The sequence below is a fragment of the Babylonia areolata genome, chromosome 21 (assembly GCF_041734735.1).
Source record: "Babylonia areolata isolate BAREFJ2019XMU chromosome 21, ASM4173473v1, whole genome shotgun sequence".
NCBI classification, from domain to species: Eukaryota; Metazoa; Mollusca; class Gastropoda; order Neogastropoda; family Buccinidae; genus Babylonia; species Babylonia areolata.
In genome coordinates, this window is record NC_134896.1 from 40,263,860 (window position 1) to 40,282,609 (window position 18,750).

Genomic DNA, 18,750 nt, shown 5'->3' on the forward strand with positions numbered 1-18,750 from the left:
CACAATCTGTATTCCTTGCAATGATTGGTTTTCTTTTTATGCTTTTCTTTCTTTCTTCTCTGCCTTGTCTTCTGTTTTTCTGAGGGCAAAATGGAAAAAAAGGGTGCTATAAGCTTACTCATTCAGGCTGATTAAAGATCATTTTGCCTTGACTTGACACAATCTTCAGTGGTCTAGGAAAGTCAAGCGTTTATTTTCAGGCATACAGATGATGACTATTTGTTCAATCACTCTTCTTCTTTTCTCTTTGTTTGAGATGTGTGTAGTAATCTGTGGTATGGCAGGATCCACTGTTCTCTCATCATCAAAGTCAGTCTCTGATCATCCTGATTTGTGGCCGATACCTAGCGATCCAACTGACTGACAGTGGCATGCATTCCTTCTCCTTCCTGCTCTCCATGTAAGGCTAACCCAAAACCCCCTTCCTTATCCACTCCACACAATGCTCTTCGCGAACGTGCTGTTTGGGGGTGATATTGATGCAGTAACTGACGTAGGTCCTGAACAGACTCGTGTCTCTTTTGATGCCCTCTTCAATCTCACCAAGTTTATTTCTGCGTTGAAAGGAGATAATGAATGAATGAATAAATGAAAGAATAAACTACTATTTTTAATCTATTTTTTAAAATGCAGATGGTACCATATAGGACGTTGCTATCATTACACGTGAGACCAATTTTATCTTCACAGCTGACATTTCATTGCATGACTTTGTAACAAAATTTTAAAAAGGTCACCATATGTATACGCAGGAAACGAAACGCCAATACAGAATGCCGCAAGACGACATGAACAACAAACAAACAATTACACAAATACGTTATTTAAACAAAAACAGCCACTACGACACTTTAAAAAAAATCACAAGAAATAGAAAAAAAATTAAAAAGAAAAGAAAACAAAACAAAAAAAGGACACAGTCAAGTTGAAATTATAAACAACAAGAAAGGCAAGGCCTTTAAGACTCACTTGCGATACATTTTAAAAAAAAAATCCAAGCTATTTATGTATTGAGTATAATGCATTTACTGTTATATTTATATTTTTTGTATTCTCTAAACTTGGCACTTTGATGTGAAATTCGACCCAACAAAAGATCTGTCATTATTATCCTTTTTTGTTCAAACAGGAACTTCTTTTGCTAATCATGGAAGTTTTATTTATTGCAAACGTTTTGGTGTAGACAGTAGAACAAGGGAAATTACTCTGCTGGGGAACTTAGTTTGCTTTAAACTGATCTTTCTCATCTTAAACATTACATTTTTAATTTATACTCAATACATAAAAAGCTTGGATTTTTTTTTTAAAAAGTGCATCACAAGTGAGTCTTGAAGGCCTTGCCTCTCTTGTTTCAAAATATAATGTTTAAGATGAGAAAGATCAGTTTAAAGCAAATTAACTCCACTAGCATTACAGAGTAATTTCCCTTTTTTACTATCTGCACCAAAACGTTTGCAAAATAAATAAAACTTCCATGCTTAGCAAAAGAAGTTCCTGTTTGAACAAAAAATGATAATAATGACTGCTCTAGCTGCTGGGTCAGAATATCAGATCAAAGTGCCAAGTTTAGAGAATACAAAAAATATAAATATAACAGTAAATGCAGTTTCCATATAATTAGGCTTCATTCTTTTTTTTTTTTCTGCCCATCCCAGAAGCGCAATATTGTTTTAAACAAGATGACTGGAAAGAACTGAATTTTTCCTATTTTTATGCCAAATTTGGTGTCAACTGACAAAGTAGTTGCAGAGAAAATGTCAATGTTAAAGTTTACCATGGACACACAGACACACACACACACACACACACACACACACACACACACACACAGACACACACACACACACACACACACACACACACACAGACAACCAAACACCGGGTTAAAACATAGACTCACTTTGTTTACACAAGTGAGTCAAAAACCATGACTGTTACATTGAAAAATTATACCAACAAAAAAGAGCACAATAAAAGTAAATAAACAAACACAACCACTCCTACAGTAAAAAGGAAAAAAAAAACAATAACATAATAATAATGATAAACAAACACAACCACTCCTTCCGTAAATGAAAAATCAAGAAAGGCAAGGCCTTCAAGACTCTTGTGATATACACTAAAAAAAAAAAAAAATAAATAAATAAATAAATAAATAAATGAATAAATAAATTCAATCGTTAAAATGTGTTCTGTATTAATTTGTTATTTTAAAGCTCAGTGTTAAAAATGATATTTTAGAAAAAGAAAAAAGAGGCATAAATGCAGATTCGAACTAAGCACGTTTGGGTGGAAATAAATAGTTTAGTCACAGCACTGTTGCGCGTCTACCAATGACGTTCAAAAATTGTTATTTAAGCCTTTTTTTTTTTTTTTTTTTTTTTTTTAAGGGTGATAAATCGATTCTGGAATTCAAAGTGATAATATTGTTTAAGTCATGGTTAAGTCCGCGGTAAAGAAGACATTGCCATCGCCCTAAGCACATGCAGCCGTTTTCTCTAGATCTGTGTTCGACAAGCTTTTACACTCGGAAACGACGACACGGTCCATTCATTTTTGACTCACAAAGTGAGTCTATGTTTTAACCCGGTGTTCGGTTGTGTGTGTGTGTGTGTGTGTGTGTGTGTGTGCCCGTGATAAAATTTAACATTGACATTTTCTCTGCAAATACTTTGTCAGTTGACACCAAATTAGGCATAAAAATAGGAAAAAATCAGTTCTTTCCAGTCATCTTGTTTAAAACAATATTGCACCTCTGGGATGGGCACAAAAAAATGAAGCCTAATTATATGCAAACTGCATTTACTGTTATATTTATATTTTTTTGTATTCTCTAAACTTGGCACTTTGATCTGATATTCTGACACAACAACAAGAGCAGTCATTATTATCATTTTTCTGTTCAAACAGGAACTTCTTTTGCTAAGCATAGAAGTTTTATTTATTTTTGCAAACGATTTTGGTGCAAGATAGTAAAAAAGGGAAATTACTCTCTAATTAATGCTAGGGGACTTAATTTGCTACAAGTGAGTCTTGAAGGCCTTGCCTCTTTTGTCTCTTTTATGATCATTCTAGTTAATTCAGTATCCACTTTAAAATATTCATACACAGTAAACACGTCGATGATGTAGTTTGTGTCACTTTGCACCAGTGATCTAAAAAGCGTTGTGTGAGGTGAAAAGGGCTAAAATCTGAGAAGTAACAAAATTCATGGTGCAATTGCACAAGGGAATTAACTGGTTGGGTTTTCCTTTTCTCTCAAATGATGACTGTGCGATGAAGATATTTGGATTTTTTGTGGTCATATGGGACATAATCCAGTTAATGATGAGACATGCACAAATCTTTCTCTGAATAAATATTTGGCGGCTTTCTTCGCCTCCTTTCAATCATATGCTATCAAAGTCAAAAGTCAAAGTCAAGTATCAATTCAATGCTGGATTTTGAAAGGAGATGCTGAAGGAAACAACATGGCGGCCTCCGAAGCCGCGCACGCGCTCATTATTGTAAAGAGGTGTACCTATCGATTCAGTTGTATTTTCCCAAAAAGACCACTTGGGCGAATGTACATAGAGAAAGACCTTCACACTGAGTGTAAAACACAAAAGCCTTTCGTTGAATTGAGTCATCGTTTTTAAAATGTAGCGTTTTAGGACAGATCAATTTAGAAAATATAATTAATTCTCATTGTAAAAAAAAAAAAAAAAAAAAGAAAAGAAAAATAATTTCCCTTGATTAAGCTGCTCCAAAGAGTTGTATTCATCAAATGTTACTTCCATACTTAGCAATCGACGTTCCTATTTAAACAACAAAGGATAGGAACGACTGCTACTAATAAGTAACTAGTGTATGAAGTCAAAGTGCCATAATTTGAAAATAATAGATATAAATGTAACAGTAATTTGTTGGTGCGAACATTCTGGCTTCTTTTTTTTTTTTTTTTTTTTTGTGCTCATATCAGAGGAACATCGTCATTATCAAATTGAGTAAAAACAAGTGAGTTCTTGCTATCTTTTATGCCAAGTCAGTTGTCATCTGACAAAATAATACAAAATGAAAATGTTAAGGTTGACCACACACACAACCGAACAACACAAGTGAATTAACAAGAGCGAAGAAAGAGTGTTAGTAAGCTTAGTGAGATATACTTTATCACTATTGATAGAAATTAATAATCCTACAAACACACCATAGCAAACCTCTGAGATGTTCCTCTGTCTGGTGCTCGCCAACTAACTGAAGTGTGCTGCAGGTTGAAAGCTTTTCTGTGAATTAGGATGTCTTCCTGGTCGGGAAGGTGCAATTACACAACAACAAAGCTTTTTTATGCACGAAATCAATCAGGTTTAATCCGCTTAGGATAAAGGGGGTAGAAGTGAAGAGGAAGGTTTTTGTCAAGACCACAATACACACACACATTTGGGTCTTCTACCCTTTTTTTTTTTTTTTTTTAATTTAGTTATTTACTTTGTATAGTGATTCACGTCATTGATATACGTCTCCCAGAGGGGGAATGCAGTCAGTCGTTTCAAACCTTTATTCGCATGTATATCTACTATACCTATCTTTCTTTGTCTTCTCTGTTCTACCTATCTTTCTTTTCCTCCTTCTTTGTTCTGTCTATTTTATTGTGCGAGTTTTGTTTTCCTCGTTAATAAGCTTTGCAAAAACACTGCCGTGCAAGGTGCGCCGCCTTTTGTGTGTGTCTCTGTCCTCAACGCTGCCCTTCGCCCCCCCCCACCTACCAATTCGCCCCCTCACTCCTCTCCACCCACATCCACACCATTCAGCATGCACCTGCCCCCTCTTCTAACTCCTTAACCGGATGTCGTGTCTAAAAGCGCTTTGTTCTCTTTGGTGGTATGTCACCCTCTCCCCCCCCCCCCTTTCTCTCTCCCTCTATTTCTCTCTCTGTCTCTTTTTCTCTCTTTCGTTCTCTCCCTCTTACTTTCTCTATCTCTTTCACTCTCTCTGTCTGTCTTTCTCTCCCTCTTACTTTCTCTCTGTCTTTCTCTCTCCTCTGTGTCTTTCACTCTCTCTGTCTCTCTCTCTCCCTCTATTTTTCCGTCTTTCACTATCTGTCTCTCTCTCTCTGCCTGTCTGTCTCTGTCTCCTTCTCTCTGTCTGTCTTTCGCGCTCTCTCTCTCCTATTTCTCTCTCTGTGTTTCTCTATTTCTCTCTCTTTCTGTCTCAGCTTTTCTCTCTCTGCCCCCTCCCCCTCTCTCTTTCTCTCGGCTTTTCTCTCTCTGGCCTCTCTCTCTCTCTGTGTCTTTCTCTCCCTCTTACACTCTCTCTCCCTCTTACTTTCTCTATCTCTTTCACTCTCTCTCTCCCTCTCTATTTTTCCCTCTTTCACTATCTGTCTCTCTCTGTCTCCTTCTCTATCTGCCTGTCTGTCTTTTGCTCTCTCTCTCTATTTCTCTCTATTCCCCCCCACCCCCCGCCCGCCCCCATTGTCATCGGGGCGTGACGGAGATTTCGTGACACGAAACGATACATGTGCTAATATGCTGCCTGCACAATCTTAACTAACATTATGTGTGTAGAGAGAGGACGGGAGGGGGCCGGGGGGTGGGGGGTCAGAGTGGTCATGGGGGGGGGGGAGGGGGGGAGTTGTTGGCACGGACCTCGACACGGAAGAAGAAGAAGAAGAAGAAGAAGAGAGAGAGAGAGAGAGAGAGAGAGAGAGAGAGAGAGAGAGAGAGAGAGAGCGCCTGTAAACGACATATTTTCCATGCCACATATTGTACTGTGGCTACCACTGTGTTACATTGTTATCGTTTCTCAACCTATGTGATTGTTTGTTTGTTTGTTTGTTTGCCTCCTCATTGTTGTGTTGTTGTTTTTTTGTGCATTTCTGTACGAAACGCTTAACTTGCAATGTGTGGCAAACTAAATAGAGGTCCATATTGTATTCAATGAAAATGACAACAAGGAATATTCAAACAAATAATATCTTCTTTTCAAGTTGAGTATAACCCTTGACAATAGCATACACAATCGCTCGGTCTCTGTCTGTCTCTCTGTCTGTTACTCTCTCTCTCTCTCCCTCATCCTTGAACACCCAGTTGATGTAAATAGTGTGGTCAGCTCTCATAATATGTAATGTTCTTTGTTGATACTGCATTCACACACACACACACACACACACACACACACACAGAGTGGCGCTTGTTGTCACAAGGGGATGGAAGGAGATGAAGAGAGGGGCAGGAGGGTAGGGGAGAGGGGGAAAGGGGGAGGGGCTCGGGGTTTAGAGTTTAGGAAACCGTGCGTGCAGTCATTTATCGTAGTTCCATCTATGTTTCGTAAAAGGATTGCGAAAAACACACTTGAAAGAATCGATAGTAAGGTGCGTGTCTGTGGGAAGTGGGTGTGAGGGAGAGAGGGGGTTGTAGGGAGAGATATGGGGAGAGAGAGAGAAAGAGAGAGAGATGGGGAGAAAGAGGGAGGGGAGGTAATTTTATCTTTTGTTGCTCATAGCGCAGACGACTACACAGGGCTTGAGAGAGAGAGAGAGAGAGAAGGGGGTGGGGGGAGGGGGGGGGGGGGGAGGGGGGAGAAAGAGAGAGAGGGAGATTTTTAACTTTAGTCGCTTATAGCCCACCATGAGACACACAGACAGACACAGAGGGAGAGAGAGAGAGAGAGAGAGAGAGAGAGATTATGTGCAAGTACATGTTTTTATGTTGCGACTTTGTGAAGTCACCATTGAAGCAACTGTCCATTTTCTGGAGACACACATATATATGTAAGCGTTACCATTCTTTCACTACAAGCTATGATATCACTTTAGTTACGTGCACCTTCATCCACCTCAGGTGCTTTTGCACACATGACAGATCGTTTCTGTAGCACATGCGTGGTTTATAAACTGGGGTGGTGAGAATTGGGACAGTCAAATAAGAACCGTTGTATTGAAATGGTGCTGGAGCAAGTATGGTCACTTTCTTAAAAAAAAAAAAAAAATTGCGTTCCAATCGTTTAATCGTAACGAATAGATACTAAAATATCTAGTTCGTGGACAAGATATTTTTTCAGAGTGACTTTTAAAGAAGTCAGACCATACTGTACTTACGAAAGAGGGTTTACTGGTCACTGAGTACCACGCATGTGCTACAGAAACGATCTGTCATGTGTGCAAAAGCAGTGAGACTTCCAAGACAAGACAAGACAAGACAAAACATGACATGACATGACAATAACTATTCTTTTTTAGTTGTTGCTAGTTTGAAAATTGTCAATGACCTTCTTTCAGCCCTGGACAAAAATGATATTTCTCTTCTTGATCTGTCAGAAGCCTTTGATACCATTGATCATGTCGTTTTGATAAACTGTTTCTCCCATACTTTTGGTGTGTCTGGCATGGCTCTCTCTTGGTTCAGTTCTTACCTCTCCAAACGGAAACAGACTGTTACTGTGAACCGTCTGCACTCAAGACCCGCTCCCATAGAATTTGGTGTTCCCCAAGGATCAGTCCTTGGACCAGTTCTTTTTCTACTTTATATACAAACTGTTTCAGAAATTGTATCCCAATCATTCCCTCTCACATCACAGTTTTTCGGATGACAACCAAATTTACAAGTCTGCTCCAATCTCTCATCTTTCTGAGATTATCACCTCTACTCAAACAATGTATAGCTGACATAAAATCGTGGATGATAAGCAACAAATTACAGCTGAATGACGAAAAAACAGAAATGATTTTTCTTGCTCATAAACGTTTGCTAAATTCTGTTTAACTTCCCCAAGCTGTTCAGTTTAATGAGTGCAATGTTCCAACTTCAAAAATTATTGTTCGCAACCTTGGCGTTTACTCAGACCAGACTCTATCTTTTGAACGACAGATTTCCTCGATCTGTCAAATATGTTACCTTGAGTTACGTAGAATAGGCTCTATTCGGCACATTCTGTCTCAGGATGCAACAAAAAAAACACCCTTGTCTGTTCCCTGGTCCTATCTAGGTTTGACTACAGTAATTCTTTGATCGCTGGATGTCCCAACTACTTGTTATCCAGACTTCAGAGAATTCAAAGCCATGCTTCCACTCTCCCAAATCTGCTCAAATTACTCCTCTCCTTCACTCCCTCCACTGGCTACATATTGAGAAAAGAATAGATTGCAAACTCTCTCTCCCATGCTATGAATTTATAATTGGCATGTTTCCTTCTCACTTTTCTGAGCTTCTGCATTACTACTCTCCATCTCGCCAGCTCCGGTCATCAGGTGATGACCGTCTCTTAAAAATTCCCTCCAACAGAACCAGATCATATGGAAAACGCACATTCTCTTTCCAGACTTCTTCCACATGGAACTCACTCCCGTTTCCTGTCCGTCATGCTGTTTCTTGCCCTTCTTTCAAAACCTCTTTGAAAACTTATTTATTTCCAGCCATTCAAAACAGTAAATATCCCCTTGTCTTCACTTTTATGTTTTAATCAAGTTGATATTTTTACTTCTATTGTTTTTACTATTTTTAAACCTACACATGTTCATATGCCTTGAACGATCGGGATATGTGTGCGCGCGCGCGTATGTGTGTCTACATCTTGTGTGGAGTGGGTGTGGATTTGTGGTATGGAGATGGGGGCGGAACGGGATGATCTGTGCGTGCGGCTGTGTTTGTGTGTTTTTAGTGTGCACGCGTCATTGCATTTTTATTGTAAACGCCCAGGGCTTTTGTATCATTAGATAGGGCGTACCAAATGTCCCTTTATTATCATTATTCTTATTCTTAAAAAGCCCACAGCTTTCATGAAAAACAAAAGAAATCATATCAATTTTCTGTCAGTGAAGATGCACATGCAAAATACAAACTGCACAAAAATGAAACAAGAAAGGCAAGGCCTTCAAGCCTCATTTGTGATACGCGCTGTATCCTGTAAAGGAATCATGAGGAGAAAAAAGATATTTAAATTAAAAAAAAATCATTAAAATGGGTTCTGTATTAGATATTGATCAGCCTGAAAACAACAACAACAACAAAAACCCAAAAAAAACAAACCAGGCATGCTAGTGGGATTGAACCAAGGATGTTTTCTTCGGAAGCAAGAAATCGTATCCACAACCCCACGACGCGTCCGACATCACTGGCATTAAATATGTTATTGTATTCGAGGTAATAACACCATTTGATTCATGTTTTGTTGTTGGTGTTGTTGTCGTTTGTTTTGTTTGTTTTTTCATATCAGTTATTTACGAAATTCTTTTAAATCGGTGGTAAAACACGTTGACATCGCCTCAAGCACACCGCAGAATGTATCTGCACAAACCAGTCTACAACAGGCTGCCCGACACTGAAAGAAACGATCAATTCAATTTTTCTTTTATGTTCATTCCAATTAATTCTTCTTCTTCCTCGTTCATGGGCTGCAATTCCCACACTCACTCGTATGTACACGAGTGGGCTTTTATGTGAATGTTGTTTTAAAGTGATTTTAGAGCCAAAGCCAAAGACTGGAACCCATCCAGCCATCGAGGAGTTTCAAGAGCAAAGCGAGTGACTGGCACCGAACCCTTGCGTGTGTGTGTGTGTGTGTGTGTGCGTGCGTGTGTGTATGCGTGCATATGTGTTACCGTGTGTGTGTATGCGCGCGTGCGTGGGTTGTGTGTGTGTGTGTACGTGTTGTGTGTGCGTGCGTGCATACCCGTGTGTGCATGTGCATGTGTGCGCGCGCGCGTGTGTGTGTGTAGTGCGTGCGCTAGTGTGTAGAGAGAGAGAGAAAAAAAGTCATGGATTGCCTCCCTTTGTTACGATATGCGTGTGTGTGTGTGTACACAGAAAAAGTCATGAATTGCCTCCCTTTTTTGTTTACCCGCAGCCAGCATATCTTGTTCAGTGTGTGTGTGTGTGTGTGTGTGTATGTGTGCGTGTGTGTGCGTGCGCGTGCATATGTGGTGTGTGTGTGTGTTTGTGCGTGTGTATGCCGTACAAGCTCGCGAACGCGGCGTGCGTAATTAATGTAGTTTTTTTTTAATGATATTCAGTATTTTCCTGCCCTCTTTTTAATCACTTTTCACGTACAGTTTATATATATATATATATATATATATATATATATATATGTGTGTGTGTGTGTGTGTGTGTGTGTGTGTGTGTGTAAACGCGCTATGTCCCGTCCCGTATCTCTCTCTCTTTCTCTAATCGCATTGGAAGAAATAAAAGAAAACAAAACAAAAACTACGTGGGGGGAGGGGGGTTGGGGTTGCTATTGTGTTTTAAATTTTTTTTTAATTATCATCACTGCTACCATCATCATTTTGTTCTCTTTTTCTTCTCGACTGTTAACGCGTCTGTACGTCCGTTATTGCTTCATGTACAGAGCGAAAAGTCTGTCTGTAATTATTAATTTACACACCACCCCTCCTTTCCCCTACCTCTTTTAAGGGATTTTGATTCTATTTGGTAATTACTGATATAATAAGAACTCTTTTTAAAAAAATAAATGATATGTATGTTTATGTTATTAATGCGTGTATTGGGAATAGGGCCTTTTTTAATATCCATTACCTCTACCCGGCCCTTATATTTGGTAGTACCTAAAACATGTATGTAATAAGTTTCATTAATACGCGCAGCTCTTCGGCCTAGAAGTCAGTCTGAAAAAGACGGAAGTTCTCCACCAGCCTGCCCCACGGGAAGAATTCCACGCTCCTCACATCAACATCGGTGAGACAGAGCTGAAGTCGGTCCACCAGTTCAGCTACCTAGGCTGCACCATCTCGTCTGACGCCAAGATCGACAAGGAGATCGACAACAGACTTGCAAAGGCAAACAGCGCATTCGGCAGGCTGTACAAGAGAGTGTGGAACAACAAACACCTGAAGAAAGACACAAAGATCAGCGTGTACAGAGCTGTTGTACTGCCCACCCTGTTGTATGGCTCCGAAACCTGGGTCACCTACCGGCACCACATACGACTGCTTGATCGCTTTCACCAGCGCTGCCTTCGCACCATCCTCAGCATCCACTGGAGTGACTACATCACAAATGTCGAGGTCCTGGAGCAGGCAAAGACTATCAGCATCGAGGCAGTGCTGCTAAAGACCCAGCTACGTTGGGCAGGGCACGTGTCCAGGATGGAGGACCACCGCCTGCCCAAGATCGCGCTGTATGGCGAACTGTCCACTGGCCACCGTGACAGAGGAGCACCCAAGAAGAGATACAAAGACTCCTTGAAGAAAGCTCTCAGTGCCTGTCACATTGACCATCGCCAGTGGTCCGCAGTAGCCGCTGATCGAGAGACCTGGCGACGCACCATCCACCAAGCTGTCTCCTCCTTCGAAAACAACCGCAGGGCCAGCCTTGAGGACAAACGCAGAAGGAGGAAGAACCACGACGCTGCAGCCGCGAACCCAGACCAGACTTTCCCTTGCAACCGCTGCGGCCGACTCTGCTTTTCCCGCATTGGCCTTGTCAGCCATGAGCGTGCCTGCATCAGACGTGGACAACGCCCTTCCTAGATCTTCGTCAGCGAAGCCAGGCCATGATAATACGTGCATTGGGGTTGAGATGTTTATTTCTTAACTTTAAATATGAGACATGATATTAGAAAGAAAGAAAAATTGCCAGCCTCCACGCTTTTTATTCCTTGCTTGGCAAAGGCGTCTATACGTTACAATGATTAATGAAACAATCATTTAACGTATACGTTAATATACGTCATAAAATGACGGCGGTGTTATGGCATTTCTTGCAGGGCAAATAATTATTTTCCAACATGGAGGAAATGAAGAGAGTTATGAGGGGATCTTTAAAGGGAATAATTAGATCAATAAGGGTCCGGTACTAATACCATCCTGAGCCACGGGTCTTTTGATGTAGAAGTACGAAAGAGACAGTCTTTGTTGCTGGTACGTATAGACGGTTTGACCGTCTGTATGGAAACCCTTGTTGGTCCCTCTTCCGCTCGTTTGAGTGGTCAGTACGTTCAGGTACGTTTCTTTGGTGAGTTTATTGAACTTCTTGTCCAGGCCTTTACACACAATTTTGCAGGCGTCGTTGTGGAAACAGCAGTACGTTTTAGAACACAGAGCGACGATGTCGTCTCCTTTATACTCCATTTTGAAGAGACCCGGCGTACGTTTGCTTACGTTCGTCGTGCCGTACAGCAAGCGCGTTCTGTCCAGGTACGTTCTTCCGTTAATTGGCAGTCTATATACTCTTGGTAATGATTTTCGCAGGACAGAGATGGAAACCAGTTTCTGTATTCCTCGAAGAAGTTTCTTAGCTCGGCTTTGACAGCTTCTATGCAACTGGGTTGAGATAAGACCATATACAAAGAATGGGTGTCCATCTCACATAGCTGAAAATCTTTTCTTGAGACGTATCGATCCACTAAGTCGTAATAGAACTGCGACATTCTCAGTTTAGCGTACTGATAGACGAAAAATCCGATCTGCGTAGGTAGATCCCCCAGACTTTCTTTTTGGCCATTTCCAATTCGGTGATGCCCGTCCTCGTCATTTCTGTCATTTTTTTTAAAACAGAAGATCATTAACGTGCGTTTGGGCGTCTTTATCTTTCATTAAGTACTCCAGTTTATAAGTAGCGTTTTTCCGTACGCGCTGTTTCCTAGCAGCTTCACGGTTTTACTAGGGTGTTTATCCCCTTCTCTCCGAGCTCGGGTGACCGACTCGCCGAACGTTTTAAAACAGGTTTTTGGAATGTATTCGATCACTTGTTGAATGTTGGTCACTCGTAAACCGTGCTCCAGATAGCATCGTAAAAGCGGCGTAGCCACCAAGATCTCATCGCCGTAATAGCGACCCATCAAGGTTCGTCAAGGCTGTCTTAAAAGCTGGTGTTTCTCGGCGTACGTTTTTATCCAGTCCTCAATATCATCCTTGCATACCTGCGTGTTCTTGAAGATGGGTTGTAGTTCTGAAAAGTAGTCACGCAGTTTTTCCGGGACTTCCAAACTACATTGAATCAAACCGAACATTTTGTTTTCTCGCACGGCTGACAAGATATCCTTTTGAGTGACTGAAGCTGAAGGAGGGATCCAAAACTTGTGTGGAAAAGTATTGTGAACGAAATCTGCGATATCCGGATTATCCCTTTTTATAGCGTCCCATACCTTGACGTTGTGTTTGAGATAATCCGTGATATTCTGGGTTTGTGCTCTCTTTTTTTCATTGTCATCTCCTTTTTCGCAGTCATGCCCGTGAAAATAGCACCCATGAAACTGGTAGGCCGTCGTTCCGTCCCAACCGTCCACGGGAATCTTTTTCTTTCCCAATCGATGTTCCTGACCATTGTACTTATGGCGGATAGGGATCTGTTTCGTGTGTGACACGTACGCTAACCATTCTCTAGCCTTTTGTCCGTAACGATCTCTCTTTTCCGGGCGAAAACGGTTGATCTTGAGTCGCCTGTCTGGGTGTTCAGAGGGCATATTTTGACGTAACGCCCATAAATACAAAGCATTGGCATCGAATCCAAAGTTTCCACTATTCTGTTTCCGTTTCGTACGCTTGTTTTTCCTTTTTGTGATAACGGTGAAAGATCAAGGACAGTCCGCCTGTGATCTGCTGTCGTAAAAGATAATGAAGATCCGAAGTCTTCTTATCGATGAGGGAGAAGCTCACGTCCGGAGACAGTTTATCAGATACTTTAAAGTTAGTCCTGGAACGCTGATGGCATCTTTTAACATGTCCAGTCCCAACGTAGCGTAAAATCTGGTCTGGTTTTCTAAAGCAGACAAGAAAGACACCACGTATTTGTTGTTGTACCATATCAGAAAATCCCGTAAACTTTTCATCCCGTTGTCTCGCCATACTTTTTCACAATACCTGTAGTCGTCTTCCCTTATGTCTGTTTCTCTCAAACTGCTTCTGAAAGAGGAAGGGAGAGGAAGAGAGGTGGTGGTATCCAGTTGATCAAGAGTACGCACGTACTCGTAAGGAAATTTTTTTTTTTTTCTGTGACGTCAAAAGCCGCCAGGTATTTAGAGTAAGAATATCCGGGAGCCAGATTGACGATATCCAATTATTTCAATTTGGTGGATGACACGCACATGTATTTATTGTTTTTCTTGACTACGTAAATAAATGGTTTTGTTCCTTATTCACTATTTCTAAGAAACTGATGAAAGAAATAGGGTTTGATGACGTTAAAGTCATAGTTTCCGCTGTTGAAACCTACCATGGGAAGTTCTTGTATGTAAGCGTCCAATAGGTCTCGCAGTTCATCTCTTTCTTCTTCGTCTTGTAGTTCATCTAATTGTTCATACACTTGATGAAACTCATCCTCACGTAACAGACGGTACGCGTGATCCGAGATTTCTTCCAAGTAGCCGATCACAGAATTCACCAGAACCTGAGGGTCGCCATCACTGATGATGCATTTCGGTTCTTGGTAAGAAGAAACGTTGGAACAAATACTCACGGACATCGGGACGTGCTCCACAGTGTATGTGGTGGTCGTATATGTATTCTTTCTTGGAACGTGAAAGACGGTCGTCCCTAAAAAAAAGGATTCTAAATCGAAGGTGGCCCGATAAGGGAAGACGAACGACTCGTCGATCAGAATTCCGTTTACTTTGAGAATCTCCAGGGTACTTGGAGGGTAATGGTACGTACCACCTTTAAAGACGTCTCGTGATCTGTTACCCCCTTGACAGTTTCGTAAGTGACGTTGTAAGAGCCACGCACGTTTCCATAATTTTCCGCAGTTAGGACATCTGACGCTGTTGCATGCTTTGTCAATATCCGTGATGTAGGCGAAGTGTCACTGACATAGACGAACTCTCAGGTCGTAAGATGATTCTTTGTTCCTCGTCTGACGATACTAAGAACTTGTTGGTTATCGAATTGGAAGACGACTACGTTTAATTTAAACTCTTGTTCAGTTCGATCTAAATCTTTCATGGTCAATCCTGGATAATCTTCAATATCTTTGTTGTCAGGGGCCCAGAGACGAAACAGCCTTCTGGATTCTTTTCTCAAAATATCGTTCGTCGCACCTCGGTGTAAGGCCAAACACCGAAAAAAGCAAAGATTATCTTTGTAGACGTGTGAGTGACAATCTCTTTTCAGTAGAGGTATGTACTTATTTTTTGACGTAATCCGGAAACTCTTGATCGCAGCAGCTGATGGGGAAATCTGTGAGGGGATTAACGTAGAACGTAGTTGAAGTTATCCTGTAGACTCTCCATTTGGTATCCCGTCTCTGCGATCTGGCGTATTCCAGGATGTCGGAATTGGAGAGTTCGTTTAACACGAGAGTTCGCAATACGATCTTTCACGGTCTTTATCAGATGTTTAGAATTTTTGTATTTCCCTGGTTTTATAGTGATTTTTTTCGTCTATTTGCGTAAAAGTTTTCTCGCCTCCTATTCCAGGACGATGAACGAACGCGTTTATCGTTTCTAACCAGTTTACCGGACATTGAAACTCGGCCAATCCTACTGTCCAAACGTTACCCTCGAGATTTAACGCTTCTGGTAATCTGTTCCAGAAACGAGTTAATGTATTTTTAGCATAATAGTCACCGCTGGCCTTAGACGGTAATGTGACGTAAAAATCTCGATTCATAGTTGTTTTAAGCTCGTTTCAGACTCGGACTGGGAAGAACGTAGCCTAAACAGCTACTCAGCATAGCCGTCCAGAGATTAGATTCCGGATGTCTGGAGCTTAAATTATATATAGAGGCGCATACTACCATCAACACAATTATCATCTGAGTGATAAATACCATTTCCGACTTAGGAATGCGTTCACCTAATATTTTCCACACGGAAACGGAACTCTCTCTCTCTCTGTTGTTCCTTCTTCTCTTCCCTGAAAGGCAAGTTTTCTTTTTCCATCATCCTTTTTATATCCTCCTCAATTCTTGTTCTGGAATCCATGAATTAAAATCAGCTAATGACGGATACGCGTTTTTATTGACGGTTATTGACGTTTCCAGTAAGAGAGCGTGGGTATGCCTTTAAAAAATAAAACATGTCAGACTTTAGTCAACGCCTTTAAGAAGATATTTAAAGAGGAAGGGTGTCTTCCGGAGAAACTACAAACCGATAAAGGAACAGAATTTGTGAATAACGTTTTTCAGAAAATTTTAAAAGAAAATAAGATCCCATTTTTCGTGACACAAAATGATGATATTAAAGCACCTATAGTAGAAAAATTTAATCGCACGTTGACAGAGAGATTATGGCGTTATATGACTTATAAATCGACTAATCGTTATATAGATATTTTACAAAGCGTGGTCTACATTTATAACCGTTCTTACCATCGTAGTATTAAAAGGGCGCCTCTGGATGTTAACGAAGACAATCAAGAAATAGTATGACAAACGTTATACGAAATTAAAACTCATAAAACCAAAAATCTGAACTTATTAAACGTTGGCGATCACGTAAGAATCAGTAAATCTAGACTAGCCCCTAAAAAAGGCTATTAATTTGCCAAACTGGACGGAAGAACTGTTTACGATTAGTCGTATTTTGATGACGTCACTATCCACGTACGTTATAAAAGATGACGCGGGTGAAGAACTCGTAGGCAGTTTTTATCCCCAAGAGCTTCAGAAAGTCGGTTATAAAACTTTATACAGAATAGAAGCCATACTACCTAAAAGGAAAAAGAAAGCCCCAAAACAAATGTTGGTGAAGTGGGCGGGATATCCCAGTCAGTTTAAACGTTTTGTATCGATCAGATCAACTTGCCATTGCGCATCTATACCGGATACGATGATTTTACGTCCATTAAATTTTCGTCTCATTGGTTTATGCAAAGTATATGTATCTTACGCTTCCAGCCACGTTTTAATTTTCTTTTTCGATATATTTCCGAGAATTGCCAGTAGCTTTCGTGTTATAATAACGACGAGTTATTTTCTTTTTTTCATTAGGGGCCATTTTTTTTAAAACGAAGTCCCCTCTAAAGTTTTATCAGGGCAGAGACGAGGTCGTTTAGACGGGGGTTTCCTTCTGAATGGGGCAGTATTTCCCGTTATAACACCAAGTGAAAATATCGGAACCCTGTTGTTGTTGTAGCAACCTCCAATGACCGATATTCCCGATCAGCTCTTTAGGTACGTTGGCCTCGAGAAAAGTGTTCCGGCCTATCGGATCCGGAACCGTAGTGCGTTTAGGTCGTAAAATATTGTCCATTAAATCGACTATATGACTATTTTTTCTATAGTTTTTCCTTCATAAATCAATTCCCCTTGGTCGGACCACTCTAAATCCGGAATACCTCGTATATATTTCAATAAACGTTCGGCCTTGGATCTCAGTTTCAATGGTATGTTGGTTAGCACTTCACTTTCCCAAGGTATCCACGAGTCATCTTCTCGCTGAAGAGGAAGACGAAGATCTTTTAGTATATCGTCTGGTTCTTTTATGGTTGGCATAGGGCATAACGCCGGACGATAAGGACGATGCAAGTCTCTAAATTCGTCTGATAAAGTCGAATACCGTTCCAGAACGCTGTTGTATCAAGCGAGTTTTTCACGTAAAGATATATCCGTTTCGTTTACAACTGAATGAATTTCATCGTCCAGTTTCAGTATAGCGTCCATGGTAGCGTCAGGAACGGGGTTGTTTTTCGATTGTAGCATTCTAGGATCGATTAAGATCATTTTTTTAAGCCATTATTGAAATAACATATGACCCAACACACCGAGAATAGGACCTAAGAGACCTCCTAAAAATCCGCCTTTTTTTGGTAAAACTTTCTTAGTTTTCAAAGATACGCCTTTTTTGGCAACATTCTCAGTACCTATTTATATTTACTCATTTTTTTTCTTCTGTGATGGTGAAAGGGTCACGTTACTCTTCAACACATTCAGACTGCACTCGCATAAAGCGTCCACTAAGTCTTTATCAGCCACTTTAATAATCGTCTTAGCAGTCTTGGGGTTAACTCTACATAACCATTTCAAAATGGCGGCGCGCTTCTTCAATCTGTGAGACATTATTTTTCATCTTCCACATAGACAATATGCTGAAAATCATCCGGATATATCCCCGTCCTCAGACGCGTATGATCCGGGCAGCTCTGCGTAAGGTCCACGAGCAAATCACCGTAAGGGTCGGAGGTAGCGTCCTTAAATGCTTCTTGTATAAATTTAATCCGGCCGGGATACATTTGTTTGGCGTGACCTGAGAAGCATCTCTGGGGATTTTAAATACCACCAGATAGTGACTGTTCAAACTTATAGTTCTCTGCTCTTTAGATTTTCCAAATAAGTTTTGTACGATATATACTACGCTCATATTTCGATGATGACTCCCTTTAGTAAATAATTGAGTGACTTTATCGTCAGTTTCTGCCACTAAATCGTCAATGATTAGTAATCTTTTCGTTTCAGTGTCATATATGTATACATGTAGAGTAGCATACATGTATGATAATATAAATAATAACATAAATTATGATAGCATGCTCATAGACATACTTTGCATTGCTATGTGAGAAGCTAGATCACAGGTTAAGCAAGAAGTTAGTTTTTAAAAAACCCACAAAACATTAATTTCACAGAAATATCTGAAATGAAAACAGAATTAAAGCATGAACAACAATAACATGAAAAAAAAAAAAACAGCATTGTTTCAGTTAGCAAGAATGAAATAAAATTTTAAAAAAATTATAAAACATGAGTGTCAGCAATATGACTGTTCCTTTTAGCAATGTCACTGTTCCGGCTGTAAATTGTTTCATCACCAGCCCTGTATTACAGAGTTCAAAGAGTTCTGGAGGTCAGTCATGCAGACCGTCTTGGTGCAGGATCTGGTGGT

General features: G+C 40.4%; 2 protein-coding genes and 1 pseudogene across 3 annotated transcripts in view; 1 reads left to right on the plus strand and 2 right to left on the minus strand.

Annotated features, from left to right (window-relative positions):
* The window catches only part of LOC143296484 (protein dispatched homolog 1-like), a 31,036-nt gene extending 26,712 nt beyond the window's left edge, over nt 1-4,324 (minus strand). The window contains exon 1 of one of the 2 annotated variants that reach the window (XM_076608445.1): nt 4,190-4,324. In XM_076608445.1, the coding sequence (XP_076464560.1) occupies nt 4,190-4,192 (3 nt within the window). In that variant the 5' untranslated portion in view covers nt 4,193-4,324. The remainder of the gene's footprint in view (nt 1-4,189) is intronic. The other variant, XM_076608446.1, reaches the window with a different exon arrangement.
* The window catches only part of LOC143296620 (protein dispatched homolog 1-like), a 147,688-nt gene that overhangs the window by 78,428 nt on the left and 50,510 nt on the right, over nt 1-18,750 (plus strand). The window lies entirely within an intron of this gene.
* LOC143296178 (uncharacterized) lies at nt 11,768-14,396 on the minus strand (annotated as a pseudogene).